The 23,307-nt window shown below is 40.9% G+C and overlaps 1 protein-coding gene across 3 annotated transcripts in view; it reads right to left on the minus strand.

Annotated features, from left to right (window-relative positions):
* Positions 1-23,307, minus strand: part of LOC128693799 (putative mediator of RNA polymerase II transcription subunit 12) — a 369,550-nt gene that overhangs the window by 243,408 nt on the left and 102,835 nt on the right. For all 3 annotated transcript variants that reach the window (XM_070091239.1, XM_070091237.1, XM_070091238.1), the window contains exon 2: positions 4,793-6,426. In XM_070091239.1, coding sequence (XP_069947340.1) covers positions 4,793-5,011 — 219 coding nt within the window. In that variant the 5' untranslated portion in view covers positions 5,012-6,426. The remainder of the gene's footprint in view (positions 1-4,792; positions 6,427-23,307) is intronic.

Genomic DNA, 23,307 nt, shown 5'->3' on the forward strand with positions numbered 1-23,307 from the left:
ACTACCAGAGTGAGAGGGGAGGATGAACCAGCAAGATTGGACCTTGTGTTCACCCTGGGCAGCTCAGACATTGAGGACATCAAGTATGAGAGTCCCTTAGGAGCTAGCGAACACGTGGTTCTGTGTTTTGAATACATAGTAGAGCTGCAAGTGGAGAGAATAACAGGAGTTGAATGGGAAAAGCCTGACTATAAAAGAGGGGACTACATAGGGTTGAAGAACTTCCTGCAGGAGGTCCAGTGGGACAGAGAACTGGCAGGAAAACCAGTAAATGAAATGATGGAATATGTAACAACAAAATGCAAGGAGGCAGTGGAAAGGTTTATTCCCAAGGGCAACAGTAACAACGAGAAGACCAGAATGAGCCCCTGGTTTACCCGACGGTGTAAGGAGGCAAAAACAAATGCAATAGAGAATGGAAAAAAGTACAGAAGGCAGAGAACACACGAAAATAGGGAGATCAGTCGCAGAGCCAGGAATGAGTATGCACAGGTAAGGAGGGAGGCCCAGCGATAGTATGAAAATGACATAGCATCGAGAATCAAGACTGACACGAAACTGTTGTATAGCCACATCAGGAGGAAGACAACAGTCAAAGACCAGGTGATCAGATTAAGGACAGAAGGTGGAGAACTCACAAGAAACGATCAGGAGGTATGTGAGGAGCTGAACAGGAGATTTAAGGAAGTTTTTACAGTAGAGACAGGAAGAGCTGTGGGAAGACAACACAGAAGGGAACATCAAGAGGGAATATACGAACAAATGTTGGATGACATACGAACAACTGAGGAGGTGAAGAAGCTCCTAAGTGACCTTGACACCTCAAAGGCGATGGGACCGGACATCTCCCCATGGGTCCTTAGAGAAGGAGCAGAGATGCTGTGCGTGCCTCTAACCACAATCTTCAACACATCCCTTGAAACTGGGCAACTACCTGAGAAATGGAAGACAGCTAATGTAGTCCCCATATTTAAGAAAGGAAATAGAAACGAGGCGCTAAACTACAGACCTGTGTCTCTGACATGTATTGTGTGCAAAGTCATGGAGAAGATTATCAGGAGGAGAGTGGTTGAACACCTGGAAAGGAACAAGATTATAAATGAAAACCAGCATGGGTTCATGGAAGGCAAATCGTGTATCACAAACCTCCTGGAGTTTTATGACAAGGTAACAGAAGTAAGACACGAGAGAGAGGGGTGGGTAGATTGCGTTATCCTAGATTGCAGGAAGGCCTTTGACACAGTTCCCTACAAGAGATTAGTGCAGAAGCTGGAGGATCAGGCACATGTAACAGGGAGGGCACTGCAATGGATCAGGGAATACCTGAAAGGGAGGCAACAACGAGTCATGGTACGTGAAGAGGTATCACAGTGGGCGCCTGTGACGAGCGGGGTCCCACAGGGGTCAGTTCTAGGACCAGTGCTATTTTTGATATATGTGAACGACATGATGGAAGGAATAGACTCTGAAGTGTCCCTGTTCACAGATGATGTGAAGTTGATGAGAAGAATTAAATCGGATGAGGATGAGGCAGGACTGCAAAGACACCTGGACAGGCTGGACATGTGGTCCAGTAACTGGCTTCTCGAATTCAATCCAGCCAAATGCAAAGTCATGAAGATAGGGGAGGGGCAAAGAAGACCGCAGACAGAGTATAGGCTAAGTGGACAAAGACTACAGACCTCACTCAGGGAGAAAGACATTGGGTTGACCATAACACCGAGCACATCACCGGAGGCACACATCAACCAAATAACTGCTGCAGCATACGGGCACCTGGGAAACCTGAGAATAGCATTCCGATACCTAAGGAATTGTTCAAGACACTGTACAATGTATATGTTAGGCCCATACTGGAGCATGCAGCACCAGTCTGGAACCCACACCTGGTCAAGCACATCAAGAAGTTAGAGAAAGTACAAAGGTTTACAACAAGGTTAGTCCCAGAGCTCTGGGGAATGTCATACGTGAAAAGGTTGAGGGAAATCGGACTGACGACACTGGAGGACAGAAGGGTCAGGGGAGACATGATAACGACATACAAGATACTGCAGGGAGTAGACAAGGTGGACAGAGATAGGATGTTCCAGAGAGGGGACACAGAAACAAGGGGTCACAACTGGAAGCTGAAGACTCAGACGAGTCACAGGGACGTTAGGAAGTATTTCTTCAGTCATAGAGTTGACAGGAAGTGGAATAGCCTAGCAAGTGAAGTAGTGGAGGCAGGAACCATACATAGTTTTAAGAAGAGGTATAATACAGCTCAGGAAGCAGAGAGAGAGAGAGAGGACCTAGTAGCGATCAGTGAAGAGGCGGGGCCAGGAGCTGAGTCTCGACCCCTGCAACCACAATTAGGTGAGTACAATTAGGTGAGTACACACACACACACACACACACACACATAGTTGAGCTCCAAGTGGAGAGAGTAGCAGGAATAGGGTGGGAAAACCAAATTACAAAAGGGGGAACTACTCAGGCATGAGGAACTTCCTTCAAAACATTCAGTGGGAGAGGGAACTGACAGGAAAACCAGTACAAGAAATGATGGACTATGTGGCAACAAAATGCAAGGAGGCAGAGGAGAAGTTTGTTCCCAAGGAAAACAGAAATAATGGGAAGAACAGAACGAGCCCTTGGTTCACCCAAAGGTGTAGGGAGGCAAAAACTAGGTGTACTAGAGAATGGAAAAGGTACAGAAGACAGAGAACTCAAGAAAATAAAGAGATTAGCCGAAGAGCCAGAAACGAATATGCACAGATAAGAAGGGAGGCTCAGCGACAATATGAAAATGACATAGCATCGAAAGTCAAGACTGACCCGAAGCTGTTGTACAGCCACATCAGGAGGAAAACAACAGTCAAGGACCAGGCAATCAGACTGAGGAAGGGTGATGGGGAATTCACAAGAAACGACCGAGAGGTATGTCAGGAGCTCAACACGAGATTTAAAGAAGTATTTACAGTGGAAACCAGTAGGACTCCAGGAAATCAGAACAGGGGGGTACACCAGCAAGTGCTGGATGAGGTACATATAACCAAGGAGGAAGTGAAGAAGCTGCTATACGAACTTGACACCTCAAAGGCGGTGGGACCAGACAACATCTCTCCGTGGGTCCTTAAAGAGGGAGCAGAGATATTGTGTGTGCCATTAACAAAGATCTTCAACACATCATTTGAAACTGGGCAACTCCCTGAGGTATGGAAGATGGCAAATGTAGTCCCAATTTTTAAAAAGGGAGACAGACATGAGGCACTAAACTACAGACCTGTATCACTAACGTGTATAGTATGCAAGGTCATGGAGAAGATCATCAGGAGGAGAGTGGTGGAGCACCTGGAAAGAAACAAGTGTATAATTGACAACCAGCACGGTTTCAGGGAAGGAAAATCCTGTGTCACAAACCTACTAGAGTTTTATGAAAGAGGGGTGGATCGACTGCATTTTTTTGGACTGCAAGAAGGCCTTCGACACAGTTTCTCACAAGAGGTTACTGCAAAAGCTAGAGGATCAGGCACACATAACAGGAAAGGCACTGCAATGGATCAGAGAATACCTGACAGGGAGGCAACAACGAGTCATGGTACGTGACGAGGTGTCAGAGTGGGCGCTTGTGACAAGCGGAGTTCCACAGGGGTCAGTCCTAGGACCTGTGCTGTTCTTGGTATATGTGAACGACATAACGGAAGGGATAGACTCAGAAGTGTCCTTGTTTGCAGATGATGTGAAGTTAATGAGAAGAATCAAATCGGATGAGGATCAGGCAGGACTACAAAGACACCTGGACAGGCTACAAGCCTGGTCCAGCAACTGGCTCCTTGAGTTTAACACTGCCAAATGCAAAGTCATGAAGATTGGGGAAGGGCAAAGAAGACCGCAGACACAATATAGTTTAGATGGCCAAAGACTGCAAACCTCACTCAAGGAAAAAGATCTGGGGGTGAGTATAACACCGAGCATATCTCCTGAGGCGCACATCAATCAGATAACTGCTGCAGCATACGGGCACCTGGCAAACCTACGGATAGCGTTACGATACCTCAGTAAGGATTCGTTCAAGACTCTGTATACCATTTACGTCAGGCCCATACTGGAGTATGCAGCACCAGTTTGGAATCCACAAAGTGCAAAGGTTTGCAACAAGGCTAGTCCCAGAGCTACGGAGATTGTCCTACGAAGAAAGGTTGAGGGAAATCGGCCTGACGACACTGGAGGACAGGAGGGTCAGGGGAGACATGATAACGACATATAAAATACTGCGCGGAATAGACAAGGTGGACAAAGACGGGATGTTCCAGAGAGGGGACACAGACACAAGAGGTCACAATTGGAAGTTGAAGACTCAGATGAATCAAAGGGATGTTAGGAAGTATTTCTTCAATAATAGAGTAGTCAGACCGTGGAATGGCCTAGAAAGTGACGTAGTGGAGGCGGGAACCATACATAGTTTTAAGGCGAGGTATGATAAAGCTCATGGGGCAGGGAGAGAGAGGACCTAGTAGCAATCAGCGAAGAGGCGGGGCCAGGAGCTATGAATCGACCCTTGCAACCACAAATAGGTGAGTACAAATAGGTGAGTACACACACACAGACACACACACACACACACACACGCACACACACACACACACACACTCGGGGCCAGGAGCTGTGACTCGACCCCTGCAACCACAAATAGGTGAGTACACACATACACACACACACACACACACACACACACACACACGCTCGCACGCAACACAGATTTCGTTTCTCTATACATCTATCTGTCCATATATATCGTCCATCCACTTACCACATTATTCTTCTCATCCACTTTTCGGATAGTTCGTCTCTCCTTGTCGAGGTTTTCAGTGGTCTGGATGCGGTTGGAAGGCGTCTGAGCCAGCTTGGTAATGATGGTACTCTGCTGTTGCTCCCAGGCTGCGCTTCCTCCCCCGCCCAGGTGGGGAGAGAACACACCTATCCCCAGACCTGAGGGAGACCGCTCGATGGTTACCCCCTTTTCAGTCATGGCGCTGATCCTCGGTAGGTAGAATACGCAAAATGAGACGATGGTGATATTGTAGCCTTCGTTGTGGAGGCTTTTGGAGGGTGTCTCCTTGAGGTAGTTGACGACTAGGAGTGAGGTCTGTCTTTGAGAAAGCTCAGGAGTCCCCTCTCGAGCGATGGAAGTTTAGTGTTCTTAAATGAGCTGACAAACAGAAGTAATTACCTCTTAAAGAAGAGAATAAAATGAATTGTAATGATATTTGACAACTTCTTGATGTAATATTTCTAGAGACTTAGTACAACGGTATCGACGTAACCCGTGGATTGGGACAGTAATATATTTACTCTTCAACAAAGAACCTTTGTAGGATGTACTGAGTACTTCGTCAGATGGGAGGGATTCTCTCCTTTTCCTCGGCGTTGTATTCAGCCTTCAGTCACTTGGTTCCAGATTCTATTTTTTCTGTCTCTCTTGGTGCTGTTCACTAAACTATGTAATAAAAAGTTTTTACCTTGAACTCAATAGAACTATATCTTATTTTTGTAATTTTTTCCCTTCAGACCCCACTTAACACTTAAATCTATGTTTGAAGCGTTCATAACCAGTTAAACATTTATATCCAAGTTTGAGGTGGGTCAACACCAACACCCGGGACGGTATTGTCAAAGGGAATGAGAAGGGAAGGAACGGGAAAAATTATTATCCTAAGTTTGGTAACTCAAATAATTTCCTAGGAACTTTCAGATATAGTCTCAAAACAGCTCTTTAAAGAGGCGCCACTACTGCTGCTGCCGCTGCTGCTCCTGGTCCTGCTGCCAGCTGTAAATGTCATTTTAATATTTTGTGTCAGGTGTACACATATTAAAGTCTCCATGAATACTACGACGGGAAGTAGCGGATCACACTGGAGGGATCCAACAAGTGTTAATGACTTCCTCAGGACTCATGACTCTTCGTTCCTTGCTCTTGATGGGTTCACTGTTGAGTAAGATTTCTTCTTCCCTCGCAGACTTCCACAGCAAGACCACTTCATCTACAGCAAGACTCCTTTATCTACAGCAGGACCTTGACATCAACAAGACCCCTGGAACGTTAGGAAAATCTTTCTGGCTAGGGAGCCATTTTCTTTACGCGTAATTCTTCATCAGCTACTGCAGGTCCCCAGCATCGACCCTGACCTTGGAGACCCACCACAATAACAATGCCACAAGATGAATGTTAGTGCCAGGTGTGCGTATAAGGTGGCCACAATGTGGGTGCTGCACAGGGTAGCCAGAGTGGATGATTATGGTGTTGTAGCTGTAGACGTCGAGTGAGGGGTGGAGCGGGTGGATGGCAGGCTACCCACACCAACCACTCACTTTATTCACACTATTCCCACAGCTGGCACACACTACCCACACTTCTTGCTTTCTGCTGAGCGGGTGCCTTCCACACTGAAATACAGGAAATTCCGATCAGTACAACAAAAATTGTCCATTTGAAGACAACATTGTTTCTCTATCAGCGCCACACTCCAAGTTACATTATTACATAGTTTATACACACATGACAGGTAATTCAAAGATACTTTTGCAAAGTTTCACCCACTGTGGGGCCTTATGAAGCTCCCATTACAGTGAAATGTTTTGGAAATAATGCTCTCTCTACTTGAAGTGTTTTTGAATTACGACTTGTCACCTTATGTCATAGTCTACCTACACATCAGAAAAACTAATACATCACGTATGAGACTCTTAATATTAGTTATTATTATTACTATAAGTAGTAGTGATAGAAGTAATAATAATAGAAGTAGTAACAGTAGTAGTAGTATTAATATTATTATAATAGCAGGGTTCCAATGCCTTGAATCAAGAACCTTCGCTTGCACAACACGGCGTGAGGTGCAGTGCTAGTGTTGCAGCTGAGCCCTTGTGTCTGAGTTGAGATTATATAAACATATATAACTAATTGGATTAATTGTAGAGGAAAAGAACCGTAATAGAAGTTCTCTGAGAGGAAATGCTGTCTACTACCCGAAGTCTATATCACAACAAGAATTCTTGAAGCTCAGACAAGCACTATATGATCCCTATGGATTTAGTGATTCGCCATGACTATACTGTTAATAATAATATTAATATTAGTAATAATAATAATAATAATAATAATAATAATAATAATAATAATAATAATACTAATAATAATAATAATAATAATAATAATAATTTGTAGATGAATGGATCAGAGAACCGACATGTTGATAAATTAGACACATGTGCAACTCTTGGGTATCTTTATTGAGGAAACGTTTCGCCACACAGTGGCTTCATCAGTCCATACGTAGGAGACACTTGAAGAACAGGAGGAGAATGAGGTAATCAGTCCCTCAACCTTGAGTCGATGTGTTCAGTCCATCAATCTTGAGTAGAATACGGCAGATGACCGGAGAAGCAGCTTATAAACCGTATGGCAGGAGAGGTGCAGCAGTTATAGGTGGTGTCACATTCTACTCAAGATTGATGGACTGAACACATCGACTCAAGGTTGAGGGACTGATTACCTCATTCTCCTCCTGTTCTTCAAGTGTCTCCTACGTATGGACTGATGAAGCCTCTGTGTGGCGAAACGTTTCCTCAATAAAGATACCCAAGAGTTGAACATGTGTCTAATTTATCAATAATAATAATAATAATAATAATAATAATAATAATAATAATAATAATATTATTATTATTATTATTATTATTATTATTATTATTATTATTATTATTATTATTATTATTATTATAATAATAATTATTATTATTATTATTATTATAACTAGATGTATTTCGGTCTGCTCATTATCCGAGGAAAGTATCACAGTACTCCACAGCCTCAGTCCCCTGTGCCTCAATGCACGTGACTGGAATAATACAGAGTGCGTCATGAGTTAATAATGTAGTTAAACATTAGAGTTGAAAATCTGAAGAGATTCCTAAACGACAAAAATAAATCGCCATATGAAATCTAATATTAAAAATTAACTGATAAAAAATAGTAATTAATGATTCATGAAGTTCAAATCAAAGTCAAATCTTTCAAAGAGACTAAAGAGATCAGTATCTTGAAATACACAAGAACATTAAGCTTGAAGTCATTCAGAAGTTGTATTATCAAATTATCACCAAGGAAAGGTTGTAGCTAATCAAGTGTGGCACTCAGGAATTGTACAAGAATGGTATACAGTACAGACAAGATGAAAGTTAAGACACGTGTGAAACATCTGGGTATCTTTATTGTAGACGTTTCGCCATCCAGTGGCTTTATCAATACAAATTCCAGGACATAATTGGAAGACTGTAGAACTATCTCATCTTTTGTATATAGTTCTACAGTCTTCCAATTATGTCCTGGAATTTGTATTGATAAAGCCACTGGCTGGCGAAACGTTTGCAATAAAGATAACCAGATGTTTCACATGTGTCTTAATTTCACACTCAGAAATTATTGCATGAACAGCATTTCATTTTTTCTAATTTCTTCCAAAAAGGCAAATGGGGATCTACATAGCAAAAATCAATTCAAATTTTTCTCTAAGGAAGACTGACGAGTTTTTTAAAAACTAAGTAAGTTTTCCAGTTAGACACATGTGCAGCATTTGAGTATCTTTATTTGTAGACGTTTCGCCAGCTAGTGGTTTTATTAGTACAATACAAGAGCATAATTAGAAGAATTATATACAAAAGATGAGGTACTCAGACCCTCAACCTTGGAGGTGGTGAAGAGCATCTTAGTCTTGAAGGAACTGAAACAGTCATGCAGCATGACACTTATTTACCGGCGTCAAGTGTAGGACATGCAGCAGACGAAGACATTGTCACTGGTAGACGAGAATCGCCAGCGGAATTAGGTCATACCTAAGAAATGTGCCAGAAGTAAAAAATAAGGATATGTATATGTCCTCTGTACATAAGTCTTCACATTATGCAGTCTCGGGCCCATGACACTTATTGTATTGTCTCTTAACGTGCTAGTGACACCCTTGCTTTTCTTTGGGGGGATGTTGCATCGTCTGCCAAGTCTTTTGCCTTGTATTGATAAAGCCACTGGTTGGCGAAACATGTGTCTGATTCTGCATCTTGTCGGTATTGTATACCATTTATGTACAGTAAGTAAGTTTTTGTAAGTTTAATGTACATAACATATAAATTTTTAATAATGGTCTTGAGGGCACATATGTGTTATGGACACATAAAAGAACATAAAATTGCCCCAAGGCCTGGTGGCTAAAGCTCTGCTTCACACGGCGAGGGCCTGGGTTCGATTCCCAGCGAGGGTAGAAACAATGGGCGTGTTTCTTTACACCGGTTGTCTAAATTTTCCATCCTTTAAATAGGCACCTGGGAGTTAGTCGACTGGTGTGGGTCGCATCCTGGGACATAACTGACCTAACTTGCCTATTAGGGCAGTGACGGCTTGGGGCGGTGTGGCGTCGCCAGACTATCTTTGACTCTAGGGAGAGTGACACTGACGCCAGGATACTGATCTGTGCGTTAGTGTGAACAAAGTGTCTCAAACACAATAAACACTTAAGAGAAGTGTGATCAGCTTCTCTTGTGATACATTGTGAACAATAAAGACAAATCTTGTGGAACATAGTGTACCAGTGTGCGTTTCCTAGACAATGGAAGACATGGACATCCAAGGACAGTTCAGCTTCTATCAAGTCACCGATACCTGTCGAAGGTGTTGAGAACACCATAGCTCACGTTACAAAGAGCAAGGTATGTTACGAATTTCTTGTAGATTGGGGGATTGAGCAATTCTTGAGTCACAAGGAGTTTGTAATCAACCTATAATCGGCAGTAAGGTGTGGACTTTTGAGTCCAAACAAGTAGGTATTTCGTCAGCCATCATCGAATGAAATATGCTGACATAACACCCCCCAGGGGTAATTTATACTTACAAATACTATTTCTTGACAGCCCAATGTTGTGATGGTTTCGACAGCTTCTAGACCTCGTCTGCAGGGGTGGCTGTGTAGATGATTTGCTGTCATTTATCATCTAAGTGTTCATTATATATAGTTATAATTTAAACACAGCAGGTAAGGCCAAAATCTTCAACAGAATTTGGTCCTTCGAACCGAATAAAGACCACACTGTGGTCCAAATATGTTGTACTACAGTGTACAAATAACCTATGAGCCAAGGTCCTTCGAAAAAAGCTGTAAAACTAGTGTTTTACAATATAAATCAGTATAAATGAGTCCCTCCAGACTCAATCACAGAGAATGGGCAGCCAAAAGAAAACGGGCGCTCACCCAGCATTCACCCAAAAGAAAACGGGCGCTCACCCAGCGGACACCCAAAGAAAACGGGAGCTGGGTGACTCACCCACATCCTGCACCCACTGCTCCAATCTGGAGAAATTGCTGATTAAGACAACAACCCAAGTGATGTTTGTCTGAGTGTATATATACACATAGTGTTTATAATGCGTATAGACAGAAATTAAGAGACAAGATTGTGTTAAAGTTTGTTTCTTATAGATATACCTGTTATATTAAAGGAACTTATATATAAAGTGTAAGCTTTCAAATATATATTAACAGTGAAATTTATATATGTGTAAGTAATATTCACGTGTGATTTACAGTTATACAGTGACATTTATAGTGTATAGTGAATGAAGTGTATAATATCGTTATTTACGATTAATCATCGTGATCAGGCTGACACAGCAAAACTCAAGCCATAAACACCAGCCACATGTACTGTGTACCCTTCATGGTCATTGACCCTGAGGTTAAGCTTAGTAGGTCAGTAGTGTCTGACTCGATTATTGCTGACTTAAGCATAACAAAAACTCAGCTGTTTATAGCAGTACAGTGTTTTTTAAACACTCTAAGTGTGGTGCTAGAATTTTCAGTATACCATTAAAATGGCTTGTTTGAAAACTCAGTTTCAGTCTTCACAGACTAAGATTACACAATTAGAAAATCTAATTTCAGTCTGTATAGGATTAACTCATGATACAAACATAGATTTTGATGATCTTGAGGTCAAGTTTGGATTATTTACACAGCGTCTGGAAATAATTAATTCAGACTATACACATTATGAAAATAAATTTCTTGAATCAGATCCATCTGAGGATGAAATTAAAAATCTTTTGGATACTTTTAGTGATCAACAATTAAGGTGGACAGGAGTACAGGCTATCTGCCGTAAAACTCTGTCACAGAGACCTACTACTAGTGGTCAAACACCTGTTACACCTGTAACAACAACAAGTGTCCCATTACCAAGCTTACCTACATTGTCATTACCTATTTTCCAAGGTCATAATTATGAAGAATTCATTAGTGGGTTTCAATCCATAGTAAATTCACGAACTGACATAGATGAGATTGCCAAGTTCAATTACCTTAAATGTCTTGTGAAGGGAGAACCCTATGAACTAATTAAGTCATTTCCGGTGGTTAAAGATAATTATCAAATAGCCTTACGTGTCTTAGCAGACAATTACTTCGATGCTGACAAGGCCAGAGTTAGACATGCAGTCTTAATATCAAGCTTGAAGCCACCCAAACATTATTATTCAGACTTACAGGCATTTAGAATCACATTAGACAATAGTCTCAGATCTCTAGGTGCTAAATATGACCTAAGGCAATGTGATTGGTTTATAAGTGGTATTGTACAGGATAAGCTGTCACCACAAACTATTGAACGATTAAATATTATGTTCAATAAACGCTATTTCACTTGTGAGGAAATTAGCAATGGTTTACAAACAATAGTTTCATGCATGCAAGCAACGAGACAAGATGAAGAATCCACACATCCAGTGGATAATAAACCTTCAACTCAGTATAAAAAGAGTATACCTACTCCCACTAAACCACATAATGGGAAATCCCATATAGGCATTTATCAAGCTGTGAATACAACAGACAGTAAACAGACTGTCATACATAAACGTACTCCAAAATGTGTACTTTGTGATGGAACACATTGGGCACAGTATTGTATTCAATACACATCAATGGAGGCACGTAAACAACGTGGTCATCAGCTGAAAAGGTGTATCAAGTGTTTAGGTGAACACAAGGGAGGTAAATGCTCACTGAAGAAGTGTTTTAAATGCAAGGGTATGCATCATACTGCATTATGCCCAAATACTTTTGCTGAACAGCAGCAGACTTCCACAGAATCAGGAAGTCAACAAGCAACAGCATTAAATGTGAGAGATAAGTTTAAAGCAACTGCTCTCCCGATAGCTCGAGTTGAGTTATCTAATAAATTGCACAAAACTAATGTGCTAACATTATTTGATCAAGGCTCACAAAGGTCCTTCATAAGAAGAACAGTGTTGCAGAAACTGAATAAACAACCCTATGCCAAAATACAGTTAGATATAGCTGGTTTTCTCCACAATTCTGGTAAACAGACATATGACCTAGCCAGAATCACTGTTGGTCTAAGAAACAGGAAAAAGACAGTAGAAGCTGTGGTAGTAGATGATTTGCCTAAGTCTGTGCAGATCCAGGGATTAAAAGAAACAGTTGCAGCACTAAAAGCAGCTAAGGTCAAGTTAGCCTGTCCTGACATACAGACGGACACAATTAGTCCAATTGATTTAATCATTGGAAGTGATTATTATCACTGTTTTGTGCAAAATATAGTAAGTAAACATGATGTTCACTTGCTGAAAACAGCAGGAGGCCACATGATATGTGGTCCCATTCCCTCTCAAAGTGGGAAAGAAGCTGATATTGATTCAGTGGAAAATGTACTAGTTACCAGAATAACCGCTGATCATGTACCACAGCAAAAATTATCATTACTGGAAGAAATGAATGAACCAGTTGATAAGTTGTGGGATTTAGATGCGATAGGTATTGATGTAAATAAACCAAGCCCACAAGAGTCTCAGACTTATAACCAATATTTGAACACTGTCAAATATAAAGATGGACAGTATTGGGTTAGGTTACCATGGAAATTAAATCCACCACATCTGCCTAGCAATTATCGCATGGCTTTCGGACAAATGAAAGCACAAATACATGAGCTCAGGAAGAATCCAGAGCTACTGACTGTTTATGATAATATCATACAAGAACAGTTGGACAATAAATTCATTGAGGAAATAGTCGAAGATAAGTTGAAGACAGAAGCTCATTATCTCCCGCACTATGGAGTCAGAAAAGATTCTGAAACCACTCCACTACGTGTTGTATATAATTGCAGTGCACGTGCAAATAAAGATGTAGCAAGTCTTAATGATTGTCTGATGACCGGACCCTCACTAACTGAGAAGCTTGGAGACGTGCTTATAAAATTTCGCACAAACCCATATGCCTACACGGCTGATATTTCCAAAGCTTTCTTAAGAGTAGGACTACAAGAAATAGATAGAGATTATACTCGATTCTTGTGGCCTGAAAATCCACATGATCCTCAAAATCCTGTGAAAACTTATCGTTTCAAATCAGTATTGTTTGGTGCAACATCCTCTCCATTCTTACTAGAAGCTACTCTAAATACACATTTGAAGAAATCTGAAAGTCCCTTCAAAGAAATCTTAAAGAAAAGTTTCTATGTGGACAATCTTCAAGGTACTTTGAATAAAGAGGAGGATTTGAAATCCTTATACAGAGAAGCTAACATGGAGATGAAAGAAGCAAACATGCCTCTAAGGATGTGGAATACAAACTCAAAGCAATTAAGGGAACTTATCAAGGAAGATTTCCCTGAAACTGAAAATCCTGATTGCAACAATATGCTGGGACTTAATTGGAACACACAGGAAGATACTTTGAGTCTCAAAAGGATAAACAATAAATCATGCAGTACACTCACTAAACGTAGTTTACTGTCAGAGGTATCACAATGTTTTGATCCTCTAGGACTCGTCTCACCAATTACCATAAAAGGTAAAATGCTTATGCAAGATGCATGGAAACTCAAAATTGGATGGGATGAAAACTTGCCTCTAGAAATGAGTAAAGCATGGGATGAAATATCCAAGGAGTTTAAGCAACTTCATCAAATTAAATTTCCCAGACAAATAGGTCAAGAGGGAAACAAGTACACATTACATGTGTTCTGTGATGCGTCAACCAAAGGTTATGGTGCTGTAGCTTACATGAGTAATGCTGAAGGAAGTACACTAATTACTTCAAAGGCCAGGGTAGCACCCTTGAAGGTCAGAACAGTACCACAATTGGAACTGACAGCACTCTATGTAGGTACAAAATTAGCTGTCTATCTCAACAAAGTACTTGATCATCTCACTATTGAGAAAACCGTGATCTGGAGTGATAATGAAGCAGTTCTCCAGTGGTTAAGAAATAATAAGAGTAAGCTGGTCTATGTACAGAACAGAGTAGCAGAAATAAAAGAGATGCAGAGAGATTATCTCTTTCTCCACGTCTCTACCCAAGAGAATCCAGCTGACATGTTGTCACGTGGTGTCCCACTCAAGAAATTTGTGGATAATAAATTATGGCTCCACGGTCCGAACTGGCTCTCTGATGAAAATAACTGGCCTCAGCAAAAAGCTCACATTATGCCAGAAGAAACAGTCTGCTTGAACACAGCAGAAATAAGTTGTGTAAATACTGCAGACACAACAGAAATAGTCATTGATGGATCTAAATACTCATCTTTGGGTAAACTATTAAGAGTTACAGCTCTTGTCTTTGAATTCATTAAAGGAATAAAACCTGATTATGAATGTCTTGAACCCATTAAATACTGGGTGAAACTAATACAGAAAGATGTTTTCTCTACAGAATATAAATGTCTAGAAACACAAGATAAATCCCCAAAGAAACCTGTCATGATTAATTCTTTAGGACTTTATCTTGACTCAGAAAAGATTATAAGATGTCGAGGAAGAATTCATAATTCTTCACTACCTAAAGAAGCCATACATCCAGTATTGATCCCCAAGAATCATTGGCTAACAAAACTGATTGTGCAAAACTCCCACAGTAACGTGTTACATGGTGGGGTAGCTGATACACTTTGTCATATACGACAATCCTACTGGATACCTCAAGGTCGACAAAGTGTGAAAAAACAAATAAAGGACTGTATTACTTGTCGTCACTACGATATGCGAGTATGTCAGTATCCAGGTCCACCTCCATATCCCTCTGAAAGAGTTTGTCATATCACTCCATTTGAGGTGACAGGTGTAGATTACACTGGACCAATAATTTTAACCGAAACAGTTGACAAAGTTCCCATCAAGGTGTACATCTGTTTGTTCACTTGTGCTACAACTAGAGCAGTACATCTAGAAGTAGCCACTGACATGTCTGCTGAAACCTTTATCAAATTATTCAGAAGGTTTGCAGCCAGAAGGGCATGTCCCAGACTGATGATTTCAGATAATGCAACGAACTTTGTTGCTGGTGCTGCTTATATAAGCAAGATCTTTGATCAACCAGAAGTACAACAGATGCTGAATCAACGCAGTTGTCGTTGGAGATACATTCCTCCTAAATCTCCATGGCACGGCGGATTTTATGAAAGAATGATCGGCATTGTAAAACGTTGTTTAAGGAAGACTCTTCATCGTCAGAGAATAGACTTAGAAGAATTCAGTACAGTTGTGACTGAAATAGAAAATAGAGTCAACAACAGACCTCTAACTTATGTTACCGATGATCTGGACAATTTAGAAGTGTTAAGTCCATCTCATTTACTACATGGCAGAAGGCTCGAACCTGTTCCTCCCATGAATGATAAAGAAATCATAGAGGATCCTACTTATTTCGAACCTGAGCAACTCAGACGTAAATTCAAACACCTTAATAAAGTGATTGAACGTTGGGAGAAAATTTGGCGAGAAGACTATCTCACCTCATTGAGAGAACACTTCTATGGAGCTGGTGTTCCTGAAAATCATAAGTCCTTAAGACCTGGTGACATAGTGACCATCGACAATGATGGTCCGAGGTCCCAATGGCCACTTGGAAAAATTGTGACCATATATCCTGATGCAAATGGAATCATCAGGACAGTTGATGTTTTGAGCAAAGGTGTAGTGAATAAGCGGACAATAAATAAACTAGTGCCGTTAGAATTACACAGTGTTGAAAACAAAATTAGTGATTCTCCAGAAACCAAACAGACTAAAACTGTTCAAAAAAGACAAGCAGCAGTGGTGGCGAGTGAGAAAATCAAATTAATGTTAAGTGATGAATAGTTCACCTGCAGCGAACCTCCGCCGCCCCCCAGTGTGGAGAAATTTTCTCCAGGAGGGGGGTATCAGCCCCCTTCAGCCCTTTCAGCCCTGAGGGGCCAAGCCCTCTCAGAAGGGGCGAGCGTCTTGTTTACTGCTAGAGTGAGTAATTGATCACAGATGCTATGTCACGTAGTCAAGTGACCTCTGCTCCTTGCAGCGGTGTTGCAAAGTGTATTTTTATAAGAGACAGTACATTCTTACTTAGCAGGACAATTAAGGAAAATCCTGCTCCCACTTTATTACCATAGTAAAGATAGTGTACATTGTTGTCTATGCTTAAGGCAGCAAGAAACAAACATTCTGCTTTGCTTCATCGAGGAGGTGACAAGAATGCAAGGTACTAGGTCAGCATTTTTTTTTTGTGTATTAGGGCAGTGACGGCTTGGGGTGGTGTGGCGTCATAAGAACATAAGAACATAAGAACATAAGAACGAAGGAACACTGCAGAAGGCCTACTGGCCCATGCGAGGCAGGTCCAAGTCTCCTACCGGCTTAAGCCAATGCACCCAACCTAGTCAGGTCAGGTCACATTGACTTAAGGGAGGAACACGGCAACCGACCTGTTAGCACAAGCTATCAGGTCTAACTCACACCCACCCACATCTACTCATGTATTTATCCAACCTATTTTTAAAGCTACACAACGTTCTGGCCTCTATAACGGTACTTGGGAGTTTGTTCCACTCATCCACAACTCTATTACCAAACCAGTACTTTCCTATATCCTTCCTGAATCTGAATTTTTCCAACTTAAAACCATTGCTGCGAGTCCTGTCTAGGCTAGATATTTTCAGCACACTATTTACATCCCCTTTATTTATTCCTGTCTTCCATTTATACACCTCAATCATATCCCCCCTAATTCTACGTCTTTCTAGAGAGTGCAGTTTCAGGGCCCTTAGTCTATCCTCATAGGGAAGGTTTCTGATACATGGGATCATCTTTGTCATCCTCCTTTGTACATTTTCCAGAGAATTTATATCCATTCTGTAATACGGTGACCAAAACTGTGCAGCATAATCTAAATGAGGCCTAACCAAGGATGTATAGAGTTGAAGAACAACCTGAGGACTCCTATTATTTATGCTTCTTGATATGAAGCCAAGGATTCTATTAGCTTTATTGCGAACACTTATGCACTGTTGTCTTGGTTTCAGATTACTGCTAACCAGAACTCCTAAATCTTTTTCGCAATCCGTAATATTAAGATCTACATTATTTAGTTTATATGTGGCATGGTTATTGTCCTGTCCAACATTTAGAACTTTGCATTTGTCTATATTAAACTGCATCTGCCACTTCTCCGACCACTGCATCAGTCTATTCAAATCTTCCTGGAGTGCTCGAATGTCCTCGTCAGAATGAATTCGACGGCCTATTTTGGTGTCATCGGCAAACTTGCCGATGTCGCTCTTTATGCCCTCATCTATGTCGTTTATGTAGATTGTGAACAGCAGGGGGCCCAACACCGACCCCTGTGGAACACCGCTCGTGACGCTTCCCCACTCTGATTTCTCCCCATTTATGCAAACTCTCTGCTGCCTATTTGTCAACCATGCCTCTATCCAGGAAAAAATTTCTCCTCCTATTCCATGTGCTTTAATTTTCCTCAATAGTCTCTGATGTGGGACCCTGTCAAAAGCCTTACTGAAGTCCATATACACAATATCATATTCATTACCATGATCTACCTCCTCAAATACCTTAGTGAAAAAAGTTAATAAATTCGTAAGGCAGGAACGCCCCTTTGTAAAACCATGCTGAGATTCGTTGATTAATTTATGCTTTTCAAGATGGCTACGAACTGCCTCGGCAATTATTGATTCCATAAATTTTCCCACTATGGAGGTTAGGCTTATTGGTCTATAGTTCGAAGCTAAGGACCTGTCACCTGCTTTGAAAATAGGTATCACATTTGCCATTTTCCACTTATCTGGCACCATGCCAGTTTGTAGTGATATGTTGAAAAGATTAGCCAAAGGTGTGCTAAGCTCCTCTTTACATTCCTTTAGAACCCTTGCATACAGTTCATCAGGGCCTGGGGATTTGTTAGGTTTTAATTTATCTATTTGCCTAAGGACCATGTCACTTGTGACCCTAATAGTGCACAGTTTATTATCGTCCTGTTCTACATAATTTATCATTACTGGAATATCGCTGGTATCCTCCTGTGTAAAAACTGAGAGGAAGTATGTGTTAAAAATTCTACACATTTCCTTATCACTGTCAGTGAGCTGACCCGAGGAACTTTTGAGTGGGCCTATCTTGTCCCTGATCTTACTTCTGTATACCTGAAAGAATCCTTTTGGGTTAGTCTTCGATTCTTTTGCAACTTTAACCTCATAATCTCTTTTTGCTTTTCTAATTCCCTTTTTTATTTCTCTCTTTAACTGAATATATCGATTTCTTAATTGCCCCTCTCCTCTTTTGATTTGCCTATATATGCCTCTCTTTTGACCAATCAGATATTTTAATCTATTGTTCATCCATTTAGGATCATTTTTGTTTGATCTGATTTCCCTATTTGGAACATAATTTGACTGAGCAGCTAGAACTATGCCCTGGAAAGCATCATATCGGCAACCATCACCACCTACCTGACCCTTAGTCAGGTCATTCCAGTTCAGCCCACCTAAGTAATTTTTCAGTCCTATGAAATCAGCCAAGCGAAAGTCAGGGACGGAGGCTTGATTGCCATTATTAGGGGAATTCCATGATATATTAAAACTGAGTGATTTGTGATCACTCTCCCCAAGCTCATCATTAACCTCAAGATTATTAATTAGTGTTTCCCTACTGGCAAGAACCAAGTCAAGGAGGTTATTTCCCCTAGTTGGCTCTGTCACAAACTGTTTTAAAAAACAATCCTGGATCGTATCAAGAAAGTCACCTGACTCTAAATTTCCTGTCAAATTGCTCCAGTCAATCTGTCTATAGTTGAAATCTCCCATTAGCACAACATTTTCGTATGTAGATGCCTTACGAATTTCGTCCCATAGAAGTTTACTGCACTCCCTATCAAGATTTGGGGCCCTGTAAATCACACCCAAAATTAGTTTTTCTCGGCCCTCGAGAAGCTGTAACCAAACAGATTCAGTGGCTGACGCTTCTAATTTAATATCTTGTCTAACACAACAATTTAAATTGTCTCTGACATACATCGCTACTCCACCACCTTTCCTGTTGACCCTGTCAGTGTGGAATAATTTATAGCCTTGTATGTGACATTCAGAGGGCATCTCTCTATCTTTCAGATTGAGCCAGGTCTCTGTTATAGCAATAATATCTATGTTTCCTGCACTTGCAATTAATCTTAGCTCATCTATCTTATTTCTAACACTCCTGCTATTAGTATAGTAAACCTTAAGGGAGCTAGTCCCTTGCTGCCCTCTGCTGTCCCCCTTTGTTTGCTGACCTGTTCTATTGTCTTTATTTATAACTTCATGCTGAATGCCTTTTATACATTTACTGTTTCCAACCCTAGTGTTGCAACCTGCTTGTTTCCCACACACACCCATACCTCTATCTTCCATCAGTTTAAAATCATAGGCATTTCACCAATGGCCTTCTCAATCGAGTCTGCAAGTGCTACCACCCCTGACCCAGAGAGATGTACCCCATCCCTTGCATACATATCATGTTTGCCATAAAAGTTGTTCCAGTTGTCAATGAATGGGATTGCAAGTTCCTTGCAGTATCTGTCTAGCCAGCAATTTACACCAATTGCCCTAGACAACCATTCATTTCCTACTCCCCTTCTAGGCAAGATGCTACATATGATTGGGATCCCTCCCTTAGACTTAATGAAATCTATAGCTGACCTGTACTTATCTAGCAGCTCTTCTCTCCTACCCTTCCCAATATCATTTCCACCAGCACTGAGACAGATAATGGGCTTGTTCCCATTACCTGACATGATATTATCCAGCCTGTTGACAATGTCCCCAACACCAGCTCCAGGGAAGCACACTCTATCTCTCATCTTCTTATTCCTATTACAAAAAGCACGGTCAATATATCTTACCTGAGAGTCACCAACCACAAGAATGCGCTTACCTTCATTAGCAGGGGCAGTAGTACCCTTACCTTCACTGGCCACTGAAGTACATTCATCCTGGAGAACAGAGAAGCGATTTCCTACCTTCAGATCTTCACTCTTAACTTTCCTTATTCTGATGCGCCTCCCATTACTGTGAACAACTCGCCACTTGTAGCAGGTGCTGGGCTGCACCTCACTGCTGGTAGCCGTTGCTACCTCCCCAACTACAGCCTCCTTACAGCGAGAGACAGACTGCACCTCACTGCTAGAAGTCTCATTCCCCACAACTCCAGCCACCTCACACTCTCTCCCAGACCCATTGAGGTGGACCTTCAGCCTCCTAATCTCCTCCTGGAGAAGCAAGACCTCCTCCTTCAACTCTCCAACCTCGCCAGACTATCTTTGACTCTAGGGAGAGTGACACTGACGCCAGGATACTGATCTGTGCATTAGTGTGAACAAAGTGTCTCAAACACAATAAACACTTAAGAGAAGTGTGATCAGCTTCTCTTGTGATACATTGTGAACAATAAAGACAAATCTTGTGGAACATAGTGTACCAGTGTGCGTTTCCTAGACAATGGAAGACATGGACATCCAAGGACACTTCAGCTTCTATCAAGTCACCGATACCTGTCGAAGGTGTTGAGAACACCATAGCTCACGTTACAAAGAGCAAGGTATGTTACGAATTTCTTGTAGATCGGGGGATTGCGCAATTCTTGAGTCTAGTTTTTTTTAGTTTAATATGTTTATTATGCACCCCATACCCATCCTGTGGGCGGTAGTCAAAAGATTACAGAGGTACATAATTGGTCCAGGGACTGGACCCCAAAGTTATGATAGCTGAACTAGTCACAAAGGTAATGAACTCCAGGTAGATCTGGTCACTAATCATGGCAAGTTACAGAGGTAATGAATCAGCTTCATTCCTATACATGGTTACAGTCATGAACAAATTACAAAGTAATGAACCACTGATACGTCCATACCTGGTCACAATTGTAATGAGTTATAAATACAAATATTAAGTGGATCATACACCCACACGAGCGCGCGCGCACATACACACACGAGGGCGCACGCACGGACATGTGCACACGAGCATTCTTCTTGAGTCACAAGGAGTTTGTAATCAACCTATAATCGGCAGTAAGGTGTGGACTTTTGAGTCCAAACAAGTAGGTATTTCGTCAGCCATCATCCAATGAAATATGCTGACATAACACCCCCCAGGGGTAATTTATACTTACAAATTGTATCTCTTGACAGCCCAATGTTGTGATGGTTTCGACAGCTTCTAGACCTCGTCTGCAGGGGCAGCTGTGTAGACGATTTGCTGCCATTTATCAGCTAAGTGTTCATTATATATAGTTATAATTTAAACACAGCAGGTAATGCCAAAATCCTCAACAGAATTTGACCGCCCCAAGCCGTTGCTGCCCTAATACACAAAAAAAAACGCTGACCTAGTACCTTGCATCCTTGTCACCTCCTCGATGAAGGAAAGCAGAATGTTTGTTTCTTGCTGTCTTAAGCATAGACAACAATGTACACTATCTTTACTATGGTAATAAAGTGGGAGCAGGATTTTCCTTAATTGTCCTGCTAAGTAACAATGTACTGTCTCTTATAAAAATACACTTTGCAACACCGCTGCAAGGAGCAGAGGTCACTTGACTACGTGGCATAGCATCTGTGATCAATTACTCACTCTTGCAGTAAACAAGACGCTTGCCCCTTCTGAGAGGGCTTGGCCCCTCAGGGCTGAAGGGCTGAAGGGCTGAAGGGGGCTGATACCCCCCTCCTGGAGAAAATTTCTCCACACATCCTGGGACATAACTGACCTAACTTGCCCGAAATACTCTGAATAGTAAGCGGCTTTTTATATAGTAGTATGTCATTGATGTCAGCTAGGACTGTATACTTTGTACTTGTAGAAATAAAGATATTATTATTGTTGTTGTTGATTCAGCCTATGATAACTAAATAAAGTCAAACTTCATGACTTATTTCTGATAGGAAAAGAACATTCTGCAGATATTACACAAAAATTAATATGATTAATAAAACTGGCACGTGATAACTTACACAAACTAACATCAAGAGATTGTTTCCTTTGAGGTAAACATATCAACAATAAAACCTTGAAGCTAAGAGAATGACTTGGAGAGCGTATAAATCTGAAGGGGAAGGATGGCGGGGTTAGGGTCGGCCCCGAAAAGGTTGGGAGAAGGGGGTAAAGGAGGTTTTGTGGGTGAGGGGCTTGGACTTCCAGCAAGCGTGCGTGAGCGTCTTAGGAGTGAATGGAGACGAATGGCTTTTGGGACCTAACGAGCTGTTGGAGTGTGAGAAGGGCAATATTTTGTGAAGGGATTCAGGGAAACCGGTTAGCCGGACTTAAGTCCTGGAAATGGGAAGTACAGGAGGGATTTGGTATATTGGCAGTTTGGAGTGACTTCTAAACTGTCGTATCTGGGCGCCTGTGCGAAGACAATGATTATGTATGAGTGATGGTGAAAGTGTTGAATGATGAAAGTTTTTTACTTTCTTTCTCGGGTTTTCTTTCTTTTTTGGGTCACCCTGCCTCGGTGGGAGACGGCCGACGTGTTTATATATATATATATATATATATATATATATATATATATATATATATATATATATATATATATATATATATATATATATATATATATATATGTATATATATATATACGTAACACTGGTTAATTAGCAAGAACTCATTTAAAATTAAGTCCTTTCTAAAATTTTCTCTTATACTTTTTAAAGATATATTATTTCATTTATGTTAAAGTAAAAATTAATAATTTTGTACCAAAAGAACCTTTTAAAAATTTCCTAACCTTATTATAACAAGCGCAATTTAGTTTAGCCTCATCAAATTAAATATATTTTACATAAGTTTACAACAATTTATTAATAAACTCACACCATAAAGCATAGTTTTTTCGTTTGGTTCAGAATGATTTTTGCTAAATTATTGCATACACCAATTTTTGCTTGCTTTATTCGGCAAGAA

This window comes from Cherax quadricarinatus, chromosome 34 (assembly GCF_038502225.1).
Source record: "Cherax quadricarinatus isolate ZL_2023a chromosome 34, ASM3850222v1, whole genome shotgun sequence".
NCBI classification, from domain to species: Eukaryota; Metazoa; Arthropoda; class Malacostraca; order Decapoda; family Parastacidae; genus Cherax; species Cherax quadricarinatus.